This window comes from Canis lupus, chromosome 26, assembly GCF_048164855.1.
Source record: "Canis lupus baileyi chromosome 26, mCanLup2.hap1, whole genome shotgun sequence".
Classification (NCBI taxonomy): Eukaryota; Metazoa; Chordata; class Mammalia; order Carnivora; family Canidae; genus Canis; species Canis lupus.
This window is the reverse complement of record NC_132863.1, coordinates 28,299,657-28,324,753: the sequence shown is the minus strand read 5'-3', so window position 1 is coordinate 28,324,753 and position 25,097 is coordinate 28,299,657. Positions and strand designations below refer to the sequence as shown.

The window sequence follows — 25,097 nt, the reverse complement described above, 5'->3', positions numbered from 1 at the left end:
GGTGAATGATCAGGAAACAATGGCAAAGACAAGACCAAGATGAACCTGTAGACTCTCAGAGCTGCAAAATTTGAAAATCTGCAAGCCTTCTGGGTAGAGTCTTGCCCAAACTGTCCTTTCACAGGATGATCAGATGGGCTAGTAATAGTGATTACCAATGGCCGAGGCCAAGACCCAAAGTTTGAGTCTTAAAGGTCCAGCAAAGGCAGGGTATACCATATGACGCAGCCCCAGTCCCAGCCAGCCAGAGTCCTTCTGGATGAGGCAGCAATTGGGACTCAGAGAATAGATGTATAAACTTGGGAGGACAAAAAGAGAGACAGGAAATGAGAGACAGAGCCAAGAGCCAAGCACAGACAGGAATGGGGCAGAGGTATGAACAGGTCAGGAACAAGCACATGGCGTCTCAGGTAATTGCTATGATTCGGATTTCATGGGCTAGTGGGTGTGTGAATTTGGATATAAGACTAGCTTAAAGATATAGTGTCAAGGCCATCAGACAGGTAAATGGCTCCCTTCCAGAAATATAAGCAGCCATGAAGGAAAGGGACATGCCACAGAAGGCCAGATTAAGCTTCTGTTTGTGAGTGCTAGTTTCTCTTGAAAGACTCATGATTAGTGAGCTCAGATATTCTTTAGTCTCCCAAGTAGTGGTGGGCAAAGAGATCTAGAAGAAATGCTGGATAAAAAATGAACACAGGTTACACTATGGTCTCTAGTATCTTACAGGCGTCAGTAACTAATAGAAGAGCCCTAAAGTTTTACAGTTCATCCAAAGATGACCAAGAATACTAATGCTTCATTCATCCAACAACCTCAGCCTTTCAGGACACTACGAAAGAGTACAAGCAGGGCCTCAGAGATTAGATTTTATCCTATTTTGGGCACCTGGGTGGCTCAGTTGGTTAAACATCTGCCTTTGGCTCTGGTCAGGGTCCTGGCATCAAGCCCCACATTGGGTTCCCTGCTTGGTGGGGAGCCTGCTTCTCCCTCTCCCGCTCCCCTTGCTTGTGCTCTCTCTGTCAAATAAATAAATAAAATCTTTAAAATAAATAAATAAAACCTCAATGTGGGTTTCTTTCCATGGCAACCCCCAATTTATAGATGGTAGTATCTTTTTATTTCTTTATTGTTGTATTTTAGCATTCTGTTGATTCTTTGGCATCTTTACCTTCCTCTGCCCAACAACTGCTCCTGGCCAGAGCCCCCACTCCATGTTTCAGCTTCTCTGTCAATAATTACGTAGCCTTGAAATGCTCAAATTTCCCTTATCACTAACATGAGAAGTTATTAGCTGTTCCCATGGAAGCATTAATGTTTGAAGAGGCCACTAAAAGATAATAAGACAAACTCTAACCACAATTCTTTTATTTTTATCCAAAGTTGCAAAGAAAATAGCATTCTAACATGACACACCAGAAGACTGATGTACTGTTAATGCTTAAGTTTATTAAAAATTCCAAAAGTAATTTTATTTTTTTTAAAGATTTTTATTTATTTATTCATGAGAGACACAGAGAGAGAGGCAGAGACATAGGCAGAGAGAGAAGCAGGCTCCGGGAGCCCAATGTGGGACTCAATCCTGGAACTCGAGGATCACGCCCTGGGCCGAAGGCAGGTGTCCAACCGCTGAGCCACCCAGGTGTCCCCCAAAAGTAATTTTAAACTCAGTTCCTCTTAACTGGGAGGGGGAGTCAAACTTAAAAATGTAATCAATCCTCAATTCTACATATTAACAAAACACATTAGTAATGCCAAATAATCTGTTCAATAAACAAGCATATATGCCTCTGGAATACAGTCAGACACATTCAGAGGGAAGTATCATAATACTCTGCTTGATTTCATATCCTTCTCAGTTCAGTCAATGGCTTTGAACATTGTGGGGTAGTTGAGAAGTCTAAGGAGCCCAAGCAGATGATCTGCTCACAGGCCATTGATAATCTAAAATGAGTTAACAGATGAAAATGCACTGTGGTAGTCTAACTAGATCCTTCACTGAACTTAGGACAAGGATAATCTAGTTTCTACTTACCAACTCACAATGGAGATGGTGTTTTAAAATTTAGGTCAACACACTTTCAGATCAGTCATTCCTAGAACACTGCAGAAAAGAAAATGACTTTGAACTACTGAGCTGAAATACTAGAATCAAATGGCTGCTGGAAAAAGTAAGAGAATCTCTGCTATACCTTCTCCTCTCCAATTTCTCCATAGCCAAGACTTAGGCCAAAACCAAACACTTCCTTCGGGAATCTTAGGGAGAAAAAAAGAAAAAGAAAGGAGTAATTTGTAAATGAGATTTCTGGCACTAGAAAAGGGGAACACTGAGATATCTCAGCAATATTAAAGAGACCTGGGGAAAAGAATTACTGTGTTGATGACATAATTCTTGATATCAATGACTGCTAACTGTGGTGGAAGAGGGCTGTGCTTTAATCTACTGAGAACAGTTCTACACTGTGGCATGTGTGGGTGACAAACTGTTCTCATTTCCTTTTATAGCATTCTGAACCTTAATCTCCAAGGGACCAATGACCTTGGGAATACTGAGGCTGCTCTGTAAAATTCACAAAAACATTTTTTTCCTTTTCCTACAGCATGTGTGTTGTTTGTAATTATATCAACAATTAAAAATTAACAGCTAACATTTACTGGGCGCTTACTATGTGTCAGGCACTATACTACTTAGCACTACCCATTTTGTCTTATTTAATCCTGTATTTTAAAAAAAGATGGTAACAATAGTTTTTTTTTTTTTTTTTTTTTTAATGCTGGGCAAAGATACACTTATTATAAAATCTCCATTTTAAAGATTAGGACCTGAGGCTTAAAGAGGTTAATTAACTGACCCAAGGTCACATAGCTAGCAAATAGCAGAGGTGGGTTTCAAACACAAGCAGTCTGACCCCAAGTTAATGTTCATTCACTACACTAACATTAAAAGACACCTAATGGGCACACTCAGAGTGCACGTGCTTTGAATTATTCTCTCCAATAGAGCTGACAGGCTTTTCTGAGCCATCCACATTCTCCTATGTAGTCATTTTTACATTTGAAAATTTCTCTATTGGGGCAAGTTTTACAAATTCAATCCCCGAATTTATTATTTTTTTTAAGTAAGCTCCATGCCCGACATGGGGCTTGGACTCAAGACCCTGAGATCAAGAGTCACATGTTCCATTGACTGAGCCAGGAAGGTGTCCCTCCTTCCCCTAATTTAAACAATACCTAGAGAGGGACTGCAGAAAGGAATGGCTGTCTTCCTCAAGTTCACCTCCAAAATTAGGCATCTCAATAAAACCTACCTCCAAAGAAGCCGATGACCAGAGAAAAGTGTTCCACTGGCCTATAGAGGAAATAAACCCACATCACCATGCCAATACAAGATGCACAAAAATAAAAAGTAAGACCAACCAGAAAGCTACCTATTTAACAAAGTCCCAACAGTCTAAACTACGAAGCTAAAGTAGGAAGGAAGGAATAAGGAGAAAACTGAAGAAGCAACAGTTTCTCTGCAAAGCCATCCCAATGACAGAGCTGCTCCTGCCTGTGCCACCAAATTTTGTTCATTCCTCTGTAACAGCAATGATGCTGTGTACTGGAGTATCAATTTTCAAATCTGTAGGATGCCACTCTTAAGAATGCAAGCTCCATTAGACCAAGAACTGTGGCTTAAACATTTTCAAATCCTGACACCTTCTTGACCCCTAAGGAAGAAGCTACACCTCTTTGTTCAAAAGATCTTATGATCCATGAGGAAAAGGACCTTGTCTTTCATCTTTGAAAAACAGCTCCAAGGAGACACCCTGACTAAAATGCAAAACCAGGAGGCAGGTGGTGGAGCAAGGGGAGCGATACAAAAAAATTACATGATCCCAGAACATCTTGCCAGCATGGTGAGTAGACAAAGCCTAGGTCAGGGCTAAGAAGCTAACAGTTGTCTATGTTGAAGTTCTGAAAGACGGAAGAATGGGTGAGTTCATCTAAGATCCAGAACAGTATATTACAGAATCAAACTTTAAGGAAGAGTCAAAAGTAATGAGGCTCAAGAAAATCTTTGGCAGAGGGTACTGGCAACTTTCAAGAATGCAAGTTTTAGACATTTTATAAAACAACTGACCAGTACTCTTCAAAAACATCAAGATCATAAAAGCCAATGAAAATGACAGTGACAACTAAGTGCAATGTGGGATCCTGGATAGGATCTTAGAACAGGAAAAGGACATTAGTGGGAAAAAAATGGTGACATTTGAATTAAGTCTGCAGTTAGGTTACGAGCATTATGAATGTTAATTTCCTGGTTTTGACCATCACCCTATGGCTATAGAAGAAGTTAAGTTTAGGGGAAGCTGGGTGAGGAGTATATGGAAACTCAGAAACTCTCTAATATTTTTGCAAATTTCTGTAAATTTAACATTAATTCAAAATAAAAGTTTTAAAAAATGTAGATCTTGCAGCAAGAGTAGCAAGAGATGATATGGAAAAGGAAGACAATTCAGAAACTGAAGTAACATATTTGAAGCAAACATTCTTGAAGTCTAACGTAAAAACAAAGGCATACAAGTCAGAAAGCAAATAAGATATTAGAACAAAGCTTTCCAAAAGGGGAAATAACCGGAGCGCATTTGAAGGTATATACTGGTTCACTCAATCATTAAACAACCATTCATGAAGCATCCATTATGTGTAAGACACTTTGCTAGGTGCTAGTCCCTGACTTTAAGTTATCTGTGTAGTGTGCAAGGAGGCACTTAAATATGGTTTTATGAATATGAAGAGAATGCACCAGGAAGAAAGAGGATGAGAAGGTTGCAAAGAGAGGAAATGAACTTAAAAAAGAAATCACTCGGGAGGTGAAACAGAAAACACTCTGAAATGGGAATAGCAATAGCAATGAAAATAGTGCTTTATCTGTTGTTTATAGTCCCACTACTAACAAAAAGCAACTTCGAAAAGCACTAGTCTAAACTGTCATGCAAAAAGCTTATAACCCAATGCTATAAAACATCATGATGAAGATAATACTCTCAGTGTTATAGGTGAAATGGGGCCACTACAGAATCAGCACATGAGTTCTGGATTCCAGAACATTTCTTAAATCTACACCACAAAAAAAAAAAAAACAAGAAAACTCAATTACAAACTACAACACTACCTTACAGAGAAAGAAGCAGATGATAAGAAATAACACAAGGGAAAAAAATGCTTATTACAGCAAACTTGAACTAACACTTTACTTACCTACTAGATTAATGAGACAAAATTAAATTGTGACAACAAGTAGTATCAAGATTGTGGTAAAACTACAACACCTACTACTGTTAGAACTGTAAACTGATACAGGATTAATTCCAAAGGAGCTATGTGTTCCTTAATGTATCTGCAGCTGAGCGGACCTTATCATTTGCCACTCCCCTCCATTTACTCAATGCTCTGACATTTCACTCCCATGCTTCTGTTCTCACTAATCCTGTCAAGAATGACTTCCCTCGCCTCCTTCATTACCCACAGAATTCCTATTCATTTATCGTGGTTGATTCCAACATCATCATCTCCCTTTTCTTCAAATGACCACATTCAAATCCACCCCCATTAATATATCCCTTCTCCAGGCACATCCAATCATTCCTTCCATTGTGCTCTCATAATATTTCATTCACACAGTTCATTGTTGAAATGGTGGTCTCATTCCTCAAGTTATGAGTTCTTTAAGGTCCAGGACCATGTCTTAGTAATTTTTGTACATGCAATACTTAGCACAGGAGATAACACGTGATAATTTCTAAAGGACAGGTGAGAGGGGAAAAATGCCTCATAAATAAAAAAGTTCACTGCAATAGTATTTCCAAGAACAAAAACCTGAAAACCAAATAATTTAAAATAATTCCCCTAAATAATTATACAGGAACAATTTAGGGGAAAATGGCTGGTTTATCACTTGAGGAAAAAGCATGAAAACATTAAAAATAACATGAAGGCTATATAGAAACACAGAAAATATTTCTGGCAGTGTTAAAAACTAAAAACATAAACACAAAACAGTATAGACACAATGATAATTGCCATGCAATATATATAACTGTGGGAATATAGAAATATTTGTTAGATTAGGGTACTTTTCCTTTTTCTCAAATACCTTCTTTTAATACTATTCTTGTCAGTTTATTGTCATTAAAATTTTTTTATTTCAAAAGAAGGACATAAGGGGAAAGGAGCAGGATTATAAATTCCTATAAGCCCCCTCAATCCAAGGAAATGCTATGATATTACTGATAGGTAACAAGAGGAGTGGGTGTCTGCAGTATTGCTAAAACCAAGGGTCCCTGACCCCAATCTGCCTCAAAGAGAAGACTTCTCATGTCACAAAGCAGGTCATTCTCACTGAGCCAAGCTGCACTAAACGTGAATTCTTTATTGCAAAACTTCGAAGGTAAGAACTTTTTCCAGACATCTGTGGAATTAGTATTAATGAGAATGCCCTGAAGTTCATATGCACGCCTATGCAGCAGAAACTTCTCAGCCAAGGAACTGCTGGGCACACTTCTTGATGAGATGTCTAAGCCTGAAGGCATCAAAAAAGTACATTTCCATACTGGGAACATAACTGGCTTCCTCTTTAAGACTTTTTCCACCACCTCCTGTCCACATTGTAATTCTCCTGTCTTCTCAAATGAATAGTTAACATATGTCAAGGATATAAGGCATATACTGAGGCACTTACTGCCTAACTCTATTACTAGAAGAACCAATCTCAGCAGAAAATTGGAATCTTCCCACTAAGCTTCCCCAAAATTGAAATTTAGGAAGCACCCAAAAAATATTAAATACTTTTAATAAACATTTCTTGACATTACATATTTTCCTTGCTTACCTTAATCTCTGAGTTCCAGGAAAGGAAAACAACCACAATTCTTATAGCTCAATACCTTCATTTTAGAGGTGGTTTAAAAAAAAAAAAAAAAAGAAGAAAAAGAAGAAGAAGAAGAAGAAGAAGAAGAAGAAGGAGAGGGAGGAGGAGGAGGAGGAGGAGGAGGGGGAGGAGGAGGATATACAGAGAGGGGAAGTGACTTGTCCTGAGTCACCTAGATAAGTAATGATAAAGGGAGGATTAAAACTCAAATCTCCCAGATTTTCAGCCCCGATTCATTCCCCTACATCAAGCTTTTTTATCCCTTGAAAACTCTAGAGCTCTTGGCCTAAATAATTAGTATCACAGAATATAAAGTTAGAAGAGACCTCAGAGAGACTTACTTAATCCTCTCATTAGGCATATGAGGAAACTGAGGCCCAGAAAGATTAAGTGATTTGTTCTCAATAATTTGGATGGCAGGGAAAAAGTATAACTTAAGCTTAAAAAAACTAAAACTAGCAGCTATGCGAAGGGAGGAGAATCTCAGTTGGGTAAAATTTTTAAAGAAATAAAGATAATTCTAGACCAGGGGCAGTTTCAAAATGTAGTCCCTGGACCAGAGCTTCAGCACCACCGGAGATCTTGTCAGAAATGCAAATTCTAAGGTCCCATTAGAGATTTACTGAATCAAACTCTGGGGGTGAGGATATTCAAATTTAGACAACATGTCCCTGAGAAATGAACTTCAGTGGTCATATTGAGTCCATTTTGTAAATCATATGTATAATCAACAGCACTTAAAATTTATGCATTCTTCTATAGGTGTATCATTCTTCAATTTTTTAAGTTTTTAAAAATCTTAAAACAAAACAGAAAACCAGGTTGGGTAATCATTCGGTTCCAGTTCTGGCTCTGCTCCTGGCTATTGTCCTTGGGCAGGTAACTGACCTCCCTAGCTCAAGTGTCCTTTTCTATAAAATAGGCATGCCCCTCACCTCAAAGCATGTTGACAATTAACTATAAGAATCCATCTGAAAGCACTTTATTCAGCATCTGGCACAGAGTAGGCAGGCACGACAGCACAGTCACTAGGAGCTTCAGTTATGAGGCAGGTGCTTTTCTGTACCTCAGTTCCCTAATCTGTACAACAAGGATTAGAGACAGTACCTTCTTCATAGGGTTATTAGAAAGATTTTGAGAGATGGTACAAGTAAATGATGCATCTTTCATAGCTATAAAATGTTACTGTTTTTGAAGAGCTTTTGCGTTCATTAATTCAAATGATCTTCACCTACTTCCACAAGAGGATGGGTGCATTTGATTGATTATGAACTAGATTCCAGACTGTACCATCTTTTAGGAACAGGAGGAGTGGACATCCATCTTACGAAAAGGAAATTGCATGAATAGTGCATATGGGGAATGAACAGAGATGAAAATAAGGAGATCAGGATTCTGGTTTCAACTATGCCAGTACCTTAGCCCACAGCTGCAGAAGTGCTTTATCAGAATGGGGTTCACTCCTCATCTGTAATGAAGTGGGCTGCATGAGGTTATCTATATAACATCTCTCCAAATAAAATTTGAACTCCTTACCATGGCCTACAGGAAGACCTACATTGTCTGTCATCTGCTTACATCTCCTATTCATCATCTACCATTCTCCTGCTCACTCACCATGTTCCAGCACCATCAATCCTCTCACTGATCTTCTAAAAGGCTGTACCAGCTTCTACCTCATAGCCTACATACGTGCTCTTCCCTCTGCCTTGATTCTTCTGCCCTTTTACATGATTGGCTCCTTCTCAACCTTCAGTCCTTTAGCATCCATTCCTCAGAGTCCTTCCCAGACCATATTACCCAAAGGTAATAGGTCCTGTCTCCTACTGCCAGGGGTTATTTTTTTTTTTTTTTAAGATTTTATTTATTTATTCACGAGGGACAGAGAGACAGAGGCATAGGCAAAGGGAGAAGAAGGTGCCTCACAGGCAGCCCGATGTGGGACGCAATCCCAGAACCCCGGGATCACGCCCTGAGCCAAAGACAGACACTCAACCACTGAGCCACCTAGGTGTCCCTCAGGGGTTATTTTCAATCATAGCACTATCTAATAAAAATATACTGAAAGCCACAAATGAGCCACATATACAGCCACATATAACTTTAAATTTTCTAGTAGTCATATTAAAAAAAAGTTTAAAAGAAAGTAACATTAACTTTAATAATATATTTTCTTTAAGCCAATATACCCCACATATCATTTCAACATGGAATTGATATAAAGATTATTAATATACGTTACATTAATTTATTTCACACTAAATCCTGGAAATCCAATGTGTATTTTACACATAGCTCTCAATTCCACACATAGCTCTCAATTCCAACTAGCCACATTTCAAGTAGCCACAGGTGCCAGTGGCTATCTCACAAAACAGCACAGTTACAGAGTATACTCTGCTTAGCCTTCAAGAGCCTATCACAATCTGAATTTACTTACACACTTATCATCTTCTAACTTTCTCACCAGACTACAAGCTCCACAGAAGCAAGAACCTTGTCTGTTTTGTTCAATATTGTATACTCAGAGGATTTTGAACAGTAGGCGTTCAATAAATGTTTTTTGAGCAAATGAATGAATCTCTTTTAGCTTCAATATTCTGAGTCAGTGGGCCTGCCATTCTACAACTCCCAAACAGATATGTAACCACTCATTCAACAACCTTATTTCCTTTCTTCTTTCATGTTCAATAACTGTCTTAAAAAGAGAAATCTCGGGCAGCCCCGGGGGCTCAGAGGTTTAGCACCTGCCTTCAGCCCAGGGTGTGATTCTGGCAACTCAGGATCGAGTCCCATGTCGGGCTCCCTGCATGGAGCCTGCTTCTCCCTCTGCCTGTGTCTATGCCTCTCTCTCTCTCTCTCTCTCTGTGTGTGTGTTTCTCATGAATAAATAAAATCTTAAAAAAAAAAAAAAAGAGAGAGAGATAAATCTCTTGGCTATATATCTCCCGTTGCTTATAAGTTCTTTTCTACGACGTCTCCAAGGTCTGTTCTTCATATACTGGCTGAGGGAGTGACATGAATATAATTGTTAGTGTTTGCTGAACTTTTACTCTTTGACAAGCATTGGCAGACCATTAAGAACTTCATGACAGACTTATGTGGCAGGTACCATCTTTGCCCCTAATTACACATGGGGAAACCAAGGCACAAAGAGTTAGTTAAGTAAGTATTCTGTGCAAGGTTACAGCAGCCAGTTAATAGCAAAAGAGACACTCCAAGGAACAAGCAGCCCCGGCCCCTAGTTCTTAACGACCTATTCTCTACTGCAGACCTGCCAATGGAAATACAAGACCGGTTATATATGCAATTTTAATAGCCACACTAAAAGGTAAGTAGCCACCTGAACAACGTGGACAGCGGGGCTCTACTGCCTCTCACGAGGGGCCCCTGTAGGAAGTCAAGGAGGGGGAAACCTTTGAACTGGGAGCCAGGAGACCTCAGCTCCAATCCCAGCTCTTACTTGTTGAGTGACTCTGGATAAGTCCTTTCTGCCCTCTGGGCCGCGGATTCCCGCCAAGTAGCCAGAGCAGGGAGGACGAGAAGATTCCACGCTAGAATTCCACGCATCTCCTAACAATGGCATGGGAACAGCTCTTACACTTTACAACCAGCTTTCACACCCGGTAGTTTGCAACGGAGGCCTCAGACAACCCAACGGGAGGGTTAGTACTGTCGCCGTCTTACAGATACAAAAACTGACGCTCAAAGAGGGGGAGATGACTCGTCCGAAGGGCACATGGCTAATTACTGGGGAAGCCGGGGTCAAAGGCGGGCAAGGCCAGTGCCCTCCCACCGCCGCCACCAACACAACGCCCGGGGGACCGGAAAGCCGACGAGATGGCTGCGAAGGTGGCCGGGGGCCTGCGGAAGAGTTGACGGGGACCAGGCCCCAACCCAGGGTAGGGCAAGAAGAGGCCCAGGCTGCAGCTGAGACGAAGGAGCCTGCGCTCTGAGAAGGAATGAACCAAAGGGCCCAGGAAAGTCTCAGGGGAGTGGAGTGAAACGAGGGGCTCGGACGCCGGAGCCTCAGGAGCGCGGGGGACGCGGCCGGGGACAGAGGCGACGCGGGGGGAGATGAAGGGGCTCTGGTCCCGCGACCGCAGAGCCCTGCCTGGGTGAGGGGATGGCTCCCGGCCTGCCTCGCCCCTCATACCTGGTAGCTCAGAAGTTCGCCCACATCCATGGTACCAGGCCCAGCCAACACCTGCTACTCAGCTTCCCTCCACTCACGGCCAAACCGCGGGCCCCTCCGCGGCGGCTCCGGCCACACTGCCGGAAAGCGCGGTGAGCGGGTCGCACGGCCAATGAGGTAAAAGTGAGAGGGCCACGGAAGCCGGCCACACTGCTGTAAAAGGCAACGCCACCGTAACGCGCGCTGCATTTGCGACGGTACTGCTTCCGCCCGGAGCCTGAAGGAGGCGGGGCGTGGGGGGAAGGGGGCGGAGACTTGGAGGAGGGCGGTAGGGTGAGAGGAAAGACCCAAAGGAGCCAGGATTTGTTGGGCGCCCCCTATGTGCAGGGCGGAGCAGCGAGAGTTTCATTTGTGCTCTCCAATTTTTTTTTAAAGATTTTATTTATTTATTTATTTATTTATTTATTTATTTATTTATTTATTTATTTATTTATTTATTTATTTATTTATTTATTTATTTATGAGAAACACAGAGAGAGGCAGAGACATAGGCAGAAGGAGAAGCAGGCTCCATATGGGGAGCCTGATGTAGGACTCGATCCCAGGACCCCAGGATCATGCCCTGAGCCACCCAGGCATCCCTATGACCTAGCCAATTTTATCCTCATTTCACAAATAAGGAAACTGAGGCGTAGAAATGCATTGTCCAGTTCTATATCTACTAACCACATGTGGCAACCGAGGGCTTGAAATACAGCTAGTCTGAGTTGAAATGTGCCATAAATGTAAATAAAATACACACCAGATTTCTAAGATTTTTTTCTTTTTAAGATTTTATTTATTTATTCATGAGAGACACAGAGAGAGAGAGAGAGAGAGAAAGAAAGAGAGAGAGAGAGAGAGGCAGAGACACAGGCAGAGGGAGAAGCAGGCTCCATGCAGGGAGCCCAATGCAGGACTCGAACCAGGGACTCCAGGGTCACGCCCTGGGCTGAAGGCAGGTGCCCAACTGCTGAGCCACCCAGGGGTCCTGATTTCTAAGAGTTCTGTTGATTACATGTTGAAATTTTCTTTTGAATATAGTGGGTCAAAGAAAATATAAAATTAATTCACCTTTTTTTTTTTTTTTTGACTTTCTAAATGTGGTTAGTAGGAAGTGTAAATTACCTATGTAACCGTGGCTCCCTCTGTGTTTGCTTGTTTGTTTTTGGACAGTGCTGTCTCAGAAAGTGTGTTTCCAAGGCCTACAACTACTATTGACTGAGAAACTGTTGGCGATCACATCTCCCTCTCTGGGCTTCTGTTTATTCATCTAAACGAGGCCGGGTGGGAACTGGATGATCTTGTTTCTACCCCAGAGATATAAAAAGGTTTTCTGTAGGAGGAAGTTGGAGGTGATTTGGAAGAGAATCATTTAAAGAGTGGATCTGAGCTTCTGGGGTTTAAATAAGTCTCTGTCTTCAAAGGGTGTTAAACCTCTCCCGTAGTCTTCTTAGCCATTTAGCCCCGTGACCTTCACGTTCATATTTGTCTTAGTTCGTTCAGGCTGCTATGAGAATAATATCATACACTGGGTAGCTTGCAAACAACAGAAATTTATTTCTTCTAGTTCTGAGGCTGGGAAGCCCAAGGCCAAGACACCAACAGATTTGTTGTCTGCAATGCGGTTCACAGACTTTCCACTATGTCCTCACAGGAGGAAAGGGGCGAGGGAGCTTTCTCCCTCTTAGAAAAGCACCCGTCCCATTCATGAGGGACCTAACCTGAAAGCCCCACTTCCTTATCGTCACCTTGAAAGTTAAGGTTTGAATTTATGGATTTTGGTGGGATACAAACATTCAGACCAAAGCAATATTTTTAACCATCCTCCCCAACCCATCTCCACTTGTCTTTAGCTACACAGAAGTTTTATATAACTTCTCAAAGAGCCAAATCCCCTCCTCTTCTCCCTGAGCCCCATACCTCATCCAACTCCTTCTCATCCTTTAGGTCTCAAAGGTCACTTTCTCAGGGTAGCCTTCCTCAACTCCTCTCCAGTCCATGTAAGCAGCCCCTTCTCATTCCTCGTAATCCTCTTTCCCAGCACCTCCTCTATGGCACTTATATCTCCATCTGTAATTTTCTACTTAATAGTTGATTACTTGTTTATTGGCAGCCTTATATACAGGACAAGGGCTCCATGGAAACAGGAACTGTGTCTATCACGGTCACCATTATATCCTAGTACAAAAAGCCTAGTACAGTGCCTGGCACAGGAGGAGGTTTCACGGTGTGCCTTGTGGGCCATGGTAAGGAGACTGGGTTTATGCTAAGAACATTGGGGATAAATTGAAAAGTTTTGGGATGCCTGGGTAGCTCAGCAGTTGAGCGCCTGCCTTGGGCTCAGGGCATGATCCTGGGGTCCTGGGATCGAGTCCCACATTGGGCTCCCTGCATGGAGCCTGCTTCTCCCCCTGCCTGTGTCTCTGCCTCTGTGTGTGTGTGTATGTGTGTCTCATGAATAAATTAATTAAGTCCTTTTAAAAAATTGAAAAGTTTTAAGCAGAAATTTTTTGTGATCGGATTTATGTTTTTAAAGAATCACCAGTGCAGTCTGCTTTGAACTGAATTATTTGGGTGCTCCCCCCCTCCTTAGCTGGATGGACAGTGCCTAATTCAAGGAGGCAGGATGAGTAATGGTGGGAATGCACCTTTTGGAACTATGTATCCTTTAGAATTATCCCCCAGTACTTGGTATGCTGGAGCCAGCTTGTATAAACAGGCGAGTAAGAGCCTATGGTTAAATTTTCAGGAAATTTTCAAGGTGACAGCTGCTTGGTTACTTAAAATTGGCCACAGTGGGAGTATTTATACCATGGAAATCAAACAAATGCTACAAACAAATGCTACAGGGTTACAGGTGTTTCAGAGAGCTGATTGTTACATATTTACCAACACACCACTGATTCTGGCTCTCCCCAAAATTGTACCACATCTACCTGTGTGCTCTCCCCCAAGTTACTTTCTCTTTCTAAATTGTGCTCTCTTCATCTATAAGGTGACTCATTCATTCATTCAACAAGCATTTACTGAGTGCCTCCTCAATGACCGACACAATTGTAGGCTCTGACGATATAGAAGTTTGTATGAAGAAAGCTCCTGCCCTCTTGGAACCCACATTCTGATTGGACAAAGCCTAATGAGGAATATAATGTTATGATGCTCATTTTTACAGCTGTGGAAACGTTGTCGGCTGACTTCACCTCTATGTGCCCACTCACTCCCTTGCCTGCAAAGTGGAGATTCAATTGAGTTTACCTCTTAAGATTATGGAGAATTTACATAAGATGCTGCATGCAAAGCAATTAGCAGGTGCCTGACACAGAAAAGTACTCCAACACCGTTTGGTGTTAATATTATGTGGATTTAGGTGGGAATTGGAGGGGCAGGAAAAATGAATCATTCCTATACCCTTTCTTTTCCATTCAGTCTTGTCTGTGTGTTTTTAGATACCAGGCATTAAAACATAGACTCATGAAGCAAAGCCCTATGGGAACCAGATTTGGTGAGCACCCTGCAACGTGAATAAAATGCTCTGCCAGGGAAGGTTTCCCAGAGAAGGTGCCATTTGGACTGAGGTTTAAAAGATGAAAAGAGTTTGCCAGGAAGATATGGTGGGAGACTTGTGACCCAGGCAGAGGAAGCAGCATGAGCAGACGTAGAAGTTGGAACACTTATAGACAGGCATAGGATATAAAGGAAAAATGGGAAGTAAGTCAGGAGAGGATGGCTGGGGAAGATCTTGGATAAGGTTGCCAAATTTAGTGCATAAAAATATAAGACATTCAGTTAAATTTGAATTTCAGTTAAACAATGAAATTTTTTAGTATGAATATGTTCCATGCAATATTTAGTAACATACTAAAACCTTTTTGTTGCTCATCTGAAATTCAAATTTAACTGGGCATCCTGTATCTCATGGCAATCCTAATCATAGAGCATCTTGAATATCATATTAGGGCACTTCAATTTTATCTTGTCCATTAATACGTTCTTGGGAATCTCCAGGGATAAGGTTTGAGAGACTCATCCTTCAGGTCTCAGGTTAACGTCACTGCATCAGGGGTCTCCTCTGATTTACAGGATCTAAGGCAATTCCTCTCCTTCCCTCAATATTCTTTATTGGGGTTCCTAACCATTATCATAAAAATATTTGTGATTGGCGTTTCTATATTGATTTGCTTTTCATTCATTTGAAGTCTATTTTCCCTATCATATTCAAAGCTCCAGAATGCCAGAGATTGCTGCATTGCTCACCACAATAACCTTAGAACCTAACAAAATACCTAGCATTTAATTGGCACTCACTAACTAGTGATTGGTTTAATGGATGAGCCAATCAGTCCACAGACTGATTGACTCATTCCTGGCAATAATACTAGTATCTTCAAATCCCTACCCCAAATCCTAATGCTATGCTATTCCAATTTAAAAAATGCAAAATGGAAGTTCAGAAGATCTACAGTGTATGCTAAGTGGAATAAGTCCAACAGAAAAAGACGATAAGGTATTTACCTTATGATCTCACTTATGTGTAGAATCTAAAAACAAAAACAAAATAGGCTCATGGGGCACTTGGGGGGCTCAGTGGTTGAGCATCTGCCTTCAGCTCAAGTTGTGATCTCAGGATCCTGGAATCGAGTCCTGGGATCAAGAGAGGCAAAGAGATCAAGAGAGAGAAATAGGCACATATCTCTGCTTCTCTCATGTGTGTCTCTCATGAATAAAATCCTAAAAAAAAAAAAAAATAAGCTCATGATTAGTGGTTGCCTGAGTTTGGGGCAGAGGAGGGGCCGGTCAGAGAAATGGATGAAGGGGGTCCAAAGGTACAAACTTCTGGTTGTTAAATGCATGTCATGGGGATGTAATGAATAGTATGATGACTGTTAATATTGTATTGCCTATTTGCAAATAACTAGAAGAGTGGGTCTTGAAAGTTTTCATTACAAGAAAAAAAGCTTTTTGTAACTATGTATGATGATGGGTGTCAACTGTACTTATTGTGATCATTTTGCAATATATACAAATATCAAATCATTACATAGTATACCTGAAACTAATATAATGTTAAGTCAATTATACCTCAAAAAAACTAACAAAGGGGGACCGGGGGTGTGGCTAGGAGCGATGAACCAAACAGTCCACAAACATGTCATGATCTTTATGATTTCAGAATAGCATCCAGAGATGAGAGAAGGGCACCACCCAAGACACCAACTGCTGAGCTGTAATCTTTTTAAAAAATGTAACTTGGAAGAATTATCCCTTCCAGAAAGTTTTTAAATAGCTGTGGGCTGCCTAGCTTCCTTAAACTCCAAGCTTTAGGTACTCCAAGATGTAATCAGACTCACTTCCTCCATCTTTCATTGCTTCAGTAAATTATTTATTGGAACAGCCTTTAAGAAAATATCCTCAAAAAGCACTCATAAAGTATATTTATCACCAATATTGAACTCCTACCCTGCAATTGTGGGCTGGTTGGAAATGTATAACAGTGCCTGACTCCTCTATTTAGGCACTGAATGAGTGGGGAAGAGTTACACGGTGGGCAGTGGAAGGGGAATGTATTTTCTAGGGAGCAGAATGCAATTGCTGGGGCTCGGAGGAGTTCCTGTTCTCATTGCCTCTCACCACCCAAATCCAGATCCCTGGATTCTCCCCACTCTAATATTTTAAAATAACTGTAAAAACTGAAATGCGGAGAGTTTAGTTACTTGCCACAGTCATAGAGTTAGTAACTGGCAATACCCCCAAACCAAGCCTGTCTGACTATGCATTTCACAGTAAGGATTTGGGCTCAGTTAACATTTCAAATGTTACTGACACTTATGGTCCAGGCAAAAATTATTATTGAATTCCAAAGAGTAATTACCTCTCCCAGCAGATCTTGGTCTCGATTTGACACAAGAATTTATATTCTTAGATACACTGTGAACCAAGTAAGAACTCAATAGTCATGGATATACAATGAAAAGGAGTTATTTTAGGCTTTTTTTTTAAAATGTAAGATGATATAATTGGATTATGTTGTTGAAAGAGTCCTAATCTTTTAAAGATCCATAATAAATCTATATATGAAACAATATAATAACTAGAATTTGCTTCAAAATCATCCAAGGTGGGGGCTGGTGTGGTTGTGGATAGAAGTAGAGATGAGAGGGTTATTGGTGAACTGATGATTGTAGAAGCTGGGTAAAGGATACTTTGGAACTCGTTTTCCTGCCAACAGGATGACGGCAACAGCCCCAGGCACACAACATCAAGAATAAGAGAGATCATTTTTTTTTTCTGAGAGTTTCTCTTAGGAATAAAGGAAAAGGAAGAAATGATGTGGTTATGGACCAACTATGTCCATTGCACAAAGAAAGGATTCTGCAGTCAAATCTGTATGACTAGAAAAGTTATGGAAACCAGCACTGACAATGGCTCATAAGAATGTAACGAGTTTCAGGACACCTGGGTAGCTCAGTCAGTTAGGTGTCCAACTCTTGATTTCTGCTCAGGTTATGATCTTGGGGTCACGGGATAGAGCCCACAATAGGCCCAGTGTGGGACCTGCTTAGCATTCTCTCTCTCTCTCTCTTTCCCTCAGGGGAAAAAAAGAATGAGTTTAATAAACCCCTAATTCTGAGGGGCTGCCCTCATCAATGCCCTACGCCAGTGATCCTCATGAGTCAGACCTTCCAGAGATGCTTTCATAATAAAAGATGGAGAGAACTATTTATGCAATCACCATTTGGGGTCAGTGAAAGGACATTGGTCAAGACCACTTCTGGCTTGGGAAGTAAGCAATCTCCTTAATCAGTGAGCTGAAGCAGCTGTTTATTACCCAGCCTTAGCACTAAGGATGTATATTAGTTATTAATTGCTGTATGACAAGTTTTCCCAAAACATAGTGGCTTAAAGGAACAATGGGAGCACCTGGGTGACTCAGTGGTTGAGCGTCTGCCTTAGGCTCAGGGTGTGATCCTGGGGTCCTGGGATGGAGTCCTACATCAAGCTCCCTGCATGGAGCCTGCTTCTCTCTCTACCTATGTCTCTGCCTCTCTCTGTGTGTCTCTTATGAATAAATAAATAAAATCTTTCTTTAAAAATAACAATGAACATTTATTATTTTGTACAGTTTTTGTGGATCAGGAATTTGAAAGAAGCTTATCAAGATATTTCTGGATAAAGGTCTCCTGAAATTGTAGTCAAGATGCCAGTCACTTCCAAGATGGCTTGTACAAAGGCTGATGCTGGTTCTTGGCCAGAGACGTCAATTCCTTTCCACATGGATCTATCTGGCTGTCCAGGTGTTCCCATAATATGGTAGTTGGTTTCCCCAAGAACAAGCAATCCAAGAAAGACCAAGACCGGGCAGAGGCCACAAGTCTTTTGTGACCTAGTCACAGAAGCCACAGTCCATCATTTCTGCAATATTCTATAGGTGGCACACGCTAGACTTTTCATTGTGGGAAGGGACTACATAGGGTAGAGAGATTCATTGGGTCTATCCTGGAAGTGGAGCCTCGGATTCCAGTTAAGCTTTCAGATGACTGCAACCCGGGATGACATCTTCACAGTCCTCTCATGAGACATAGGAGCTAGAATCACCTATCTAGGATACTCCTAACTTCCTCATCCATAGAAACAGTGAAATAATAAATGCTTTGGTGGTTTGACCTCCTAAGGTATTTTGTTATGCAGCATAGATATACAAAGTCAAAGCAGCTTAGGTACCAAAGAATGACATTCCAGTCATTGGCAGCCACTGTGACTTATTGATAAACTGAGCATTCGATTAGTACCCATTAGGCTCTGTGAACCATTGCCAGCAGATATCAATGAAAACAGTGAATGGCCATGTACCCCAGATGGCTAGAGGGGCAGCTGCTGAGTCTACACTTTCTCATAGAAGATCACAATGCATGTTAGTATATTGAAAGTTCTGAGTAATCTTACAGGGGGAAACCTGTTTCACCTTGTTCCACACAATGGTTTCCAAGCCCATTTGAACACTGAAGCCATTTTCCACATAATATCTGTTAATGTGCTATGGAAATAATGTTATGAGAAACACACATTAAGAAAAAAACTGATCAGAGACACCTGGGTGGCTCAGTGGTTGAGTGCTTCTGCCTCCAGCTCAGGGCGTGATCCTGGAGTCCCGGGATCGAGTCCCACATCGGGCTCCCTGCATGGAGCCTGCTTCGCCCTCTGCCTATGTCTCTTCCTCTCTCTTCCTGTGTCTCTCATGAATAAATAAATATAATATTTTAAAAAGAAAAGAAAAAACTGATCTATCTCCTCAGTTTCAAATTTTGTTTAGAAAAAAATTCTGTATGTATCCATGTATATATTTAAAAGGCCTAAATTTCCCCCAAGGTTGACATCCTGAGCATATAAACAATGCCCCATCCACATTAAGTAATATCTCTGACTCAGAGCTTCCATGTCCACTAGTAAAAGCCCCTCAGCCCAGCTCTCATAAATGACTGAGTTCTTTCTGGGCATGCATATGCCCATGTGTACTCTTGGACAATCTCCTCAAGGGATCCTCTGCTCCAGCCTCTTTATTGGCACCTGCCACTCCCAAGTCACTGGAAGGAGAGCCTCATCACTGCCACTGCTACCCTGCCCAGGGCATTGCTCTCTGGCACTCGAGAAGCTTCAGGACCCTGGAGGTGCCATGATCTCCTGATTGGATCCTCACAGCAGCAAAGTCAGACAGCATCCTACAGAGGTACGGGTTCCAGGCATCTCTCTTTGGTGTTGTCTGGGCCTCAAGGCAGTTCAGCTTATACCCCACACCTTACTTCGCAGCATCTCTCCCAATGGAGGTCAGATCAGACTTCAGCCCTGAGTCAGACTAGGCAGTAGACACCACCTTGTCCTCCAAGCTCCACATCTACCCACACAGAAGACTCTTTCTGTTCTCATTGCTCTCCCCTTCTTTCCCTCTTCTTCTTTTCCCTCCTCCCCATCCTCCTCACCCCCATCACCTGGCTGGGGGGCATTAGTCCATCAGACTCTAACCCCTATTAGACCTGCTGGGACTCTGCCTCTGAATCCTACATGAAGAAGATGTAAAGGTGGTGATGGTCTCTGAGTATTGAGCTATTAGTAGCTTTATTGTTCTTGCTGTTTATTTGTATTTTCTCAATTTCTGTCCTGAAGAACTATTACAGAAGTAAATAATAGACATATAAAATATATAAATATCTATGAAAGTAATAAAATAAAACTAATTTTTAATCTTCACACTAGTTATTAAAGTTATTTGTAATGCCACACCTTGGGCTTCGTATAATCATGTAGATCTACCCCCTCTGGATTCCCTCAGCATAACTCTAATCATCTTATTTATTTCCATGATAAAAAATCACTGTTGGTATTTTAGGAATAGCTTTTTATAGAGCTTGTTACATTTTATATTTAGGTGATATGTTTTTATTTATACTACCACCTCCTTCCAGAAAGGATTTAAGGTGGCTTACAAAGATACATAAAACACAGCAAGGTAGCATAAATTAAAAGAATGTGTAAGAAAAAGAAAAACCTGGAGAAGAGCATAAAAACAGAGATAGAGGCTGTTGGCTTGTTCTGGGGAGGCCATTCATTGCTTTTAAGCAGCTAACTAGCAAATATTAAAACAGAAAATTTATCCATTAATAAATTGGTCCTTTCTATTCCAACCAACTCATCTAGTGGTTTTTAAACGATGCTCCCACAGGGACACCTCTATGAGCTGGCCCCACCTGTTCTAAAATTCAGTTGTGGTGGACTGGTGGTTGTAGGCCAATTCATGGAGGAAAGGTTCATGGGAAGAATCACCTTTATATGAAACTATTCCCCAGTGCATTTCACCCAACTTTAGCACCTGCTTCTGCTTTTTATGGTGGAGCCTAGTACAAGATGGTATGGGATTTTAGCACAAAATTATGTATTTACTCACTTTAAAATTAATTTATCACTATTTCATGGTATTATGCAAGAAGGACAATGATTTCAAGGTATTTCTCCACCATCTGAACAAATTGGGGGAACACTCAAATTGTGTAACCTGTGAGAATTCAGTTGAGCAGCCATGCTTGAGCACTCACAATGTACCAAGCATGGTGCCAGGTGCTGGGAAATATTTTAAAAATAGTACAATAAAGGGGTACCTGGGTAGCTCAGTTAATTAAGTATCTAACTCTTTATTTCAGCTTCAGTCATGATCTCAGGGTCATGAGATCGAGCCTTGCCTCGGGCTCCATGCTCAGTGTGGAGTCTGCTTCCAATTCTCTCTCTCCTTCTCCCTCTGCCTCTCTCCCACTCACGCTCTCTCTGAATTAATTAGTTAACTAACCAAATAAAATCTTTTTAAAAAAATGAGTACAATAAGGCATAGCCTTCCAGAAACTTACAATACAGTGAAGGGGATCCATACATCTTGATTTTTTTTTTTTTGGTCACTCTGCAATTTATCTTTAAGCTAATTTTCTCCTAGGTTATTAACATTAAGACTAGGAAATCAAGACTCTTAATTGCATCCATTCAACAAATATTTATTGAAAGCCAACTAAGGAAAGCAGCCTCCCTCACATTTGGGATATGTTCTGGCATCAGAATCCTGGCTTTGCAGCATCTCACTGGACAAGCTTGGGAAAGTCACTTCACCTTCCTGAGGCTCTTTTCTATCATCTTTCAAATGTGAGTAAAAATAGTGAAATAATCAAAGTGGTCTAACTTCTGAACAAACAACAAAATGGATGTTTATTTCTTGCTCATAAAATAGTCGGAAGCGGATGTTTGACACATGGCCTGCTGCACATGAACTCGGTCATCCAGTTTCTTTCTACTCTGTGGCTTTCCATCCCCTAGAGTCTTGAAAAACTTAGCCTCTAGTCGGTGGGTGAAGAGAGAGAGTGTGGAGGCTCATGAGAGATGTAATATATAGGAGCATAGCCTGGAGGTGGTGTGTTTCATGTCTGCCCTCATCCACTGTCCAGAAAGTAGTCACATGGATACTACAAAGTACAAGAAAATTAGGAAACGAGGTCTCTCCGTGGGCTCAAGAAGAAAGAGTAAGATTCAGTGAACTCTTAACTGTCTTCCTCAAATACTTACCTCACGGTGTAGCTGAGGGTTTGATAAGAATGAATATGCCTGGCATGGAGTAGGTGCTCAGTTAATGTTGCTGTATGAAGTCATAAACTATGTTTGGGCAATAATAGCATTATTTATCAAACATCCAAATCGTGTAGTGGGCACTGGGCTTCTGTTTGGTCCCTGAGCCTCCCAACAATCATACAAGGCCAGAAATTACCCTTTCTTTACAGATGAGAAAAACAACATTCAGAGAGGGTAGATAATCTGCCCAAGACCACACAGCTAGAAGGAGCTGAGCCAGGATTCAAACCCAAGTTAGTGTGACTCAAAAGTGATTTTTCACCAAATCCTGATACTGATGGAACACACAGAATACACAGGTATGGACCACAGGAAGCAAGCTGCCTTGGGCCAGTCTTCATAAAAAGGTGACATGCAAAAGGAACCCATACATACAGAAACCAAACAAACCTTGGAGAATCCCTGGCAAAAACGCAAAGAGCCATTATTGAAGGGCAGACATGGGAATGTCGTAACTATCCTCCTCCTCCGTTTCTAGACCTACTGTCTAGTCTACACACCACCAGCTCAATCTTTCTTCTCTTATCCTTCCCTCTAGAATCTTGTCTGCTTCTCCCTTGTCTCCTCCTCCTAACTATGGCCTTCCTGTTAAAAATTTAGGCTCTTAGTTTCTTTTCTTTTTAAGATTTTATTTATTTATTTTTAAGAGAGCACACAAGTAGGGCAAAGGGAAAAGGGGAAGCTGGCTTCCCGCTGAGCAGGGAGCCCCACATAGGGCTCGATCCCAGGACCCTGAGGTCATGACCCGAGCCAAAGGCAGATGTTGAACCAACTGAGCCACCCAAGCACCCCGCTCTTAGTTTCTTTTGAATTCATTGCAATACCCAGTATTTCAATTGGCACAAGAAAGGACTCCACAGAATCCTCATTCATCCATTCATTCAGTCAACAAAATATTTATCAAGTTCTTGCTATACACCAGGCAGTCTCCTGGGCTCTGAAATTCAGAGTCTGGTAGGGAAGACAGACATTAATTGCATAATTACACATATATAGACTCAGAGGAGAAGGAATCCAGTTATCTCAGTGGAGAGCAGAGAGAACATGACCAGCCTGGGAGACACAATTGTGCGGCCTGGAAGCCTAAAGGATGTGTAGGAATATCTGGGTGATGTGGAAGGACCAGGCAGTGGGATCGGCATGTGCAAAGGTCCTGTGGTGAGAGATACTACATTTGAGGAACAGAGAAAAGGCCAGGAAGGCTGGAACCCAGAGCTGGAGAGAGGGAGGGGTGAGGTAAGGCAGCAGAGGTAGGCAGGGGCCAACCTACTGAGACCTTGTAGAACAGAGGAAAGCATTTGAGTCTTTAACCCAAATAGCAAAGAGTAACCATCAGTGGACTTTAAGTCAAGGGATGTGTCTGTATGGAAGACGTGCTATCAGTGCTTCCCACCCACGTGCCCTTGCCCTTCCTTACATGTCAGTGTACACTGGGCAGACTTCCAGTTCCAAATGCCAGCACCTGTGTTTTCTACCTGAGGACTTTCTCTGGCCACTGGAACCTGCTCTCCTGCCTGTGGAACAGGTCAGAGATGCCAGAAAATTAACACCCCTCCCCATCGTCCAGAACAGCGTTCAACCTAATGAACTGAGTAGATAAATTCCCAGCTTCCTCACTCCTCAGGTGGGATAACTCTGAGTTATGTGCTGTTCACTTGCTCCCAGAGTGCCCAGTGCAGTCAAGCCCAGGTGTCCACAGTTTGACCTGCTTGATAACCCTTTGCCTGGCTGCCATCCTACTTTTGCTTGCCTGCAAGTGCTTCCTGGGATCACTCCCCAAATAAAATTCTGTACATCCAAATCCTTACCTTTTAGGAAATCCCAAATAAGATCATCCAGCATAAGGACAATGGGTGTGAGGGCAGCAGGGGAGGATGGGGTAGACCAGTTGTCGAGGCAGGAGGTGTTCAAGGTTTGGACTGAGTGGCATTGCGGGCACAGGGGGAAGAGGAGGGAAACACAGCAGGATCCAGATACACAGTGGATGTGCAGGAAAAGGAAGAGGGCGATGTGAAGGCTGCCTCCTGGGCTTCGTCCTCCTGAGAAGGGAGGGCAAGGGAAAGGTCAAGAATACATATGTTAATATTTTTGTGCGTGTCACAGAACAGCTTGTAACCACCAGATTTTCTGGAACTCTCTGCTGTCTTCTCACCCTGCCTTGACTCATCAGACTCTAGAACAACCTAGCTGCCATCGTCCAGGGAAGCATGCTTTTTCTCCTGCAGGGCAGGATCCAATAACAGTGTTCTCATCCAATAAAGGAGTCTGGCGCACAGGGACAAAATATTGAATTAAAAACAATACCAGAGACGCTGAGCTCACACCACCCCTGAACTGCCTGCGTGTGGCTTTGCTCTGCAAATTGGTAACGGGAGCCCCAGGGAAATACTGTCCAGGAGAGCAGGAAGGGGAAAAAGTAGGGGAAGGGAGGGTGAGGGGAGTGGGGGAGGAAAGCAAAGTCAACTCAGCCACAGTGGGCTGAGCCAGCACTTGGGAGCAAGGATTCAGCTGCCAGGACCCCAGCCCTGAGGCTGTAGGCCCTAGCCTTGGTCCTGTCTCTCTGAAGCTACCCTTTGGGGAGGGATTCTGAGATCCTCTGAGATCAGGGATTCTTGGATTTGCAGCCTGCCTCCCCCCATGCTGGTTGACCCAGTGGCCTTGGATGAGTCCTTAGGCACTCTGAACTTCAATGTTTTGTTGTTGATGTTGTCCCAAGGTGCAACACATGCTAGCACTTACTTAATCCTAACAACTACTCTGCTCCCATCTTACAGATGATGGTCCCAAGGCTCAGAGGAGTTAGGTAACGAGCCCAGGGTTGCACAGCCAGGTATAGCCAGATTTCAGATAAAG

The 25,097-nt window shown here is 42.1% G+C and overlaps 1 protein-coding gene across 5 annotated transcripts in view; it reads right to left on the bottom strand.

Annotated features, from left to right (window-relative positions):
- Window positions 1-11,237, bottom strand: part of CTNNBL1 (catenin beta like 1) — a 161,133-nt gene extending 149,896 nt beyond the window's left edge. Inside the window, exon 1 of one of the 5 annotated variants that reach the window (XM_072800986.1) lies at window positions 11,070-11,237. In XM_072800986.1, coding sequence (XP_072657087.1) covers window positions 11,070-11,099 — 30 coding nt within the window. In that variant the 5' untranslated portion in view covers window positions 11,100-11,237. Of the gene's footprint in view, window positions 1-10,256; window positions 10,512-11,069 lie in introns of those variants that run through there. The other 4 variants (XM_072800985.1, XM_072800982.1, XM_072800984.1 and 1 more) reach the window with 4 other exon arrangements.
- Window positions 11,238-25,097: the final 13,860 nt, after the last annotated feature.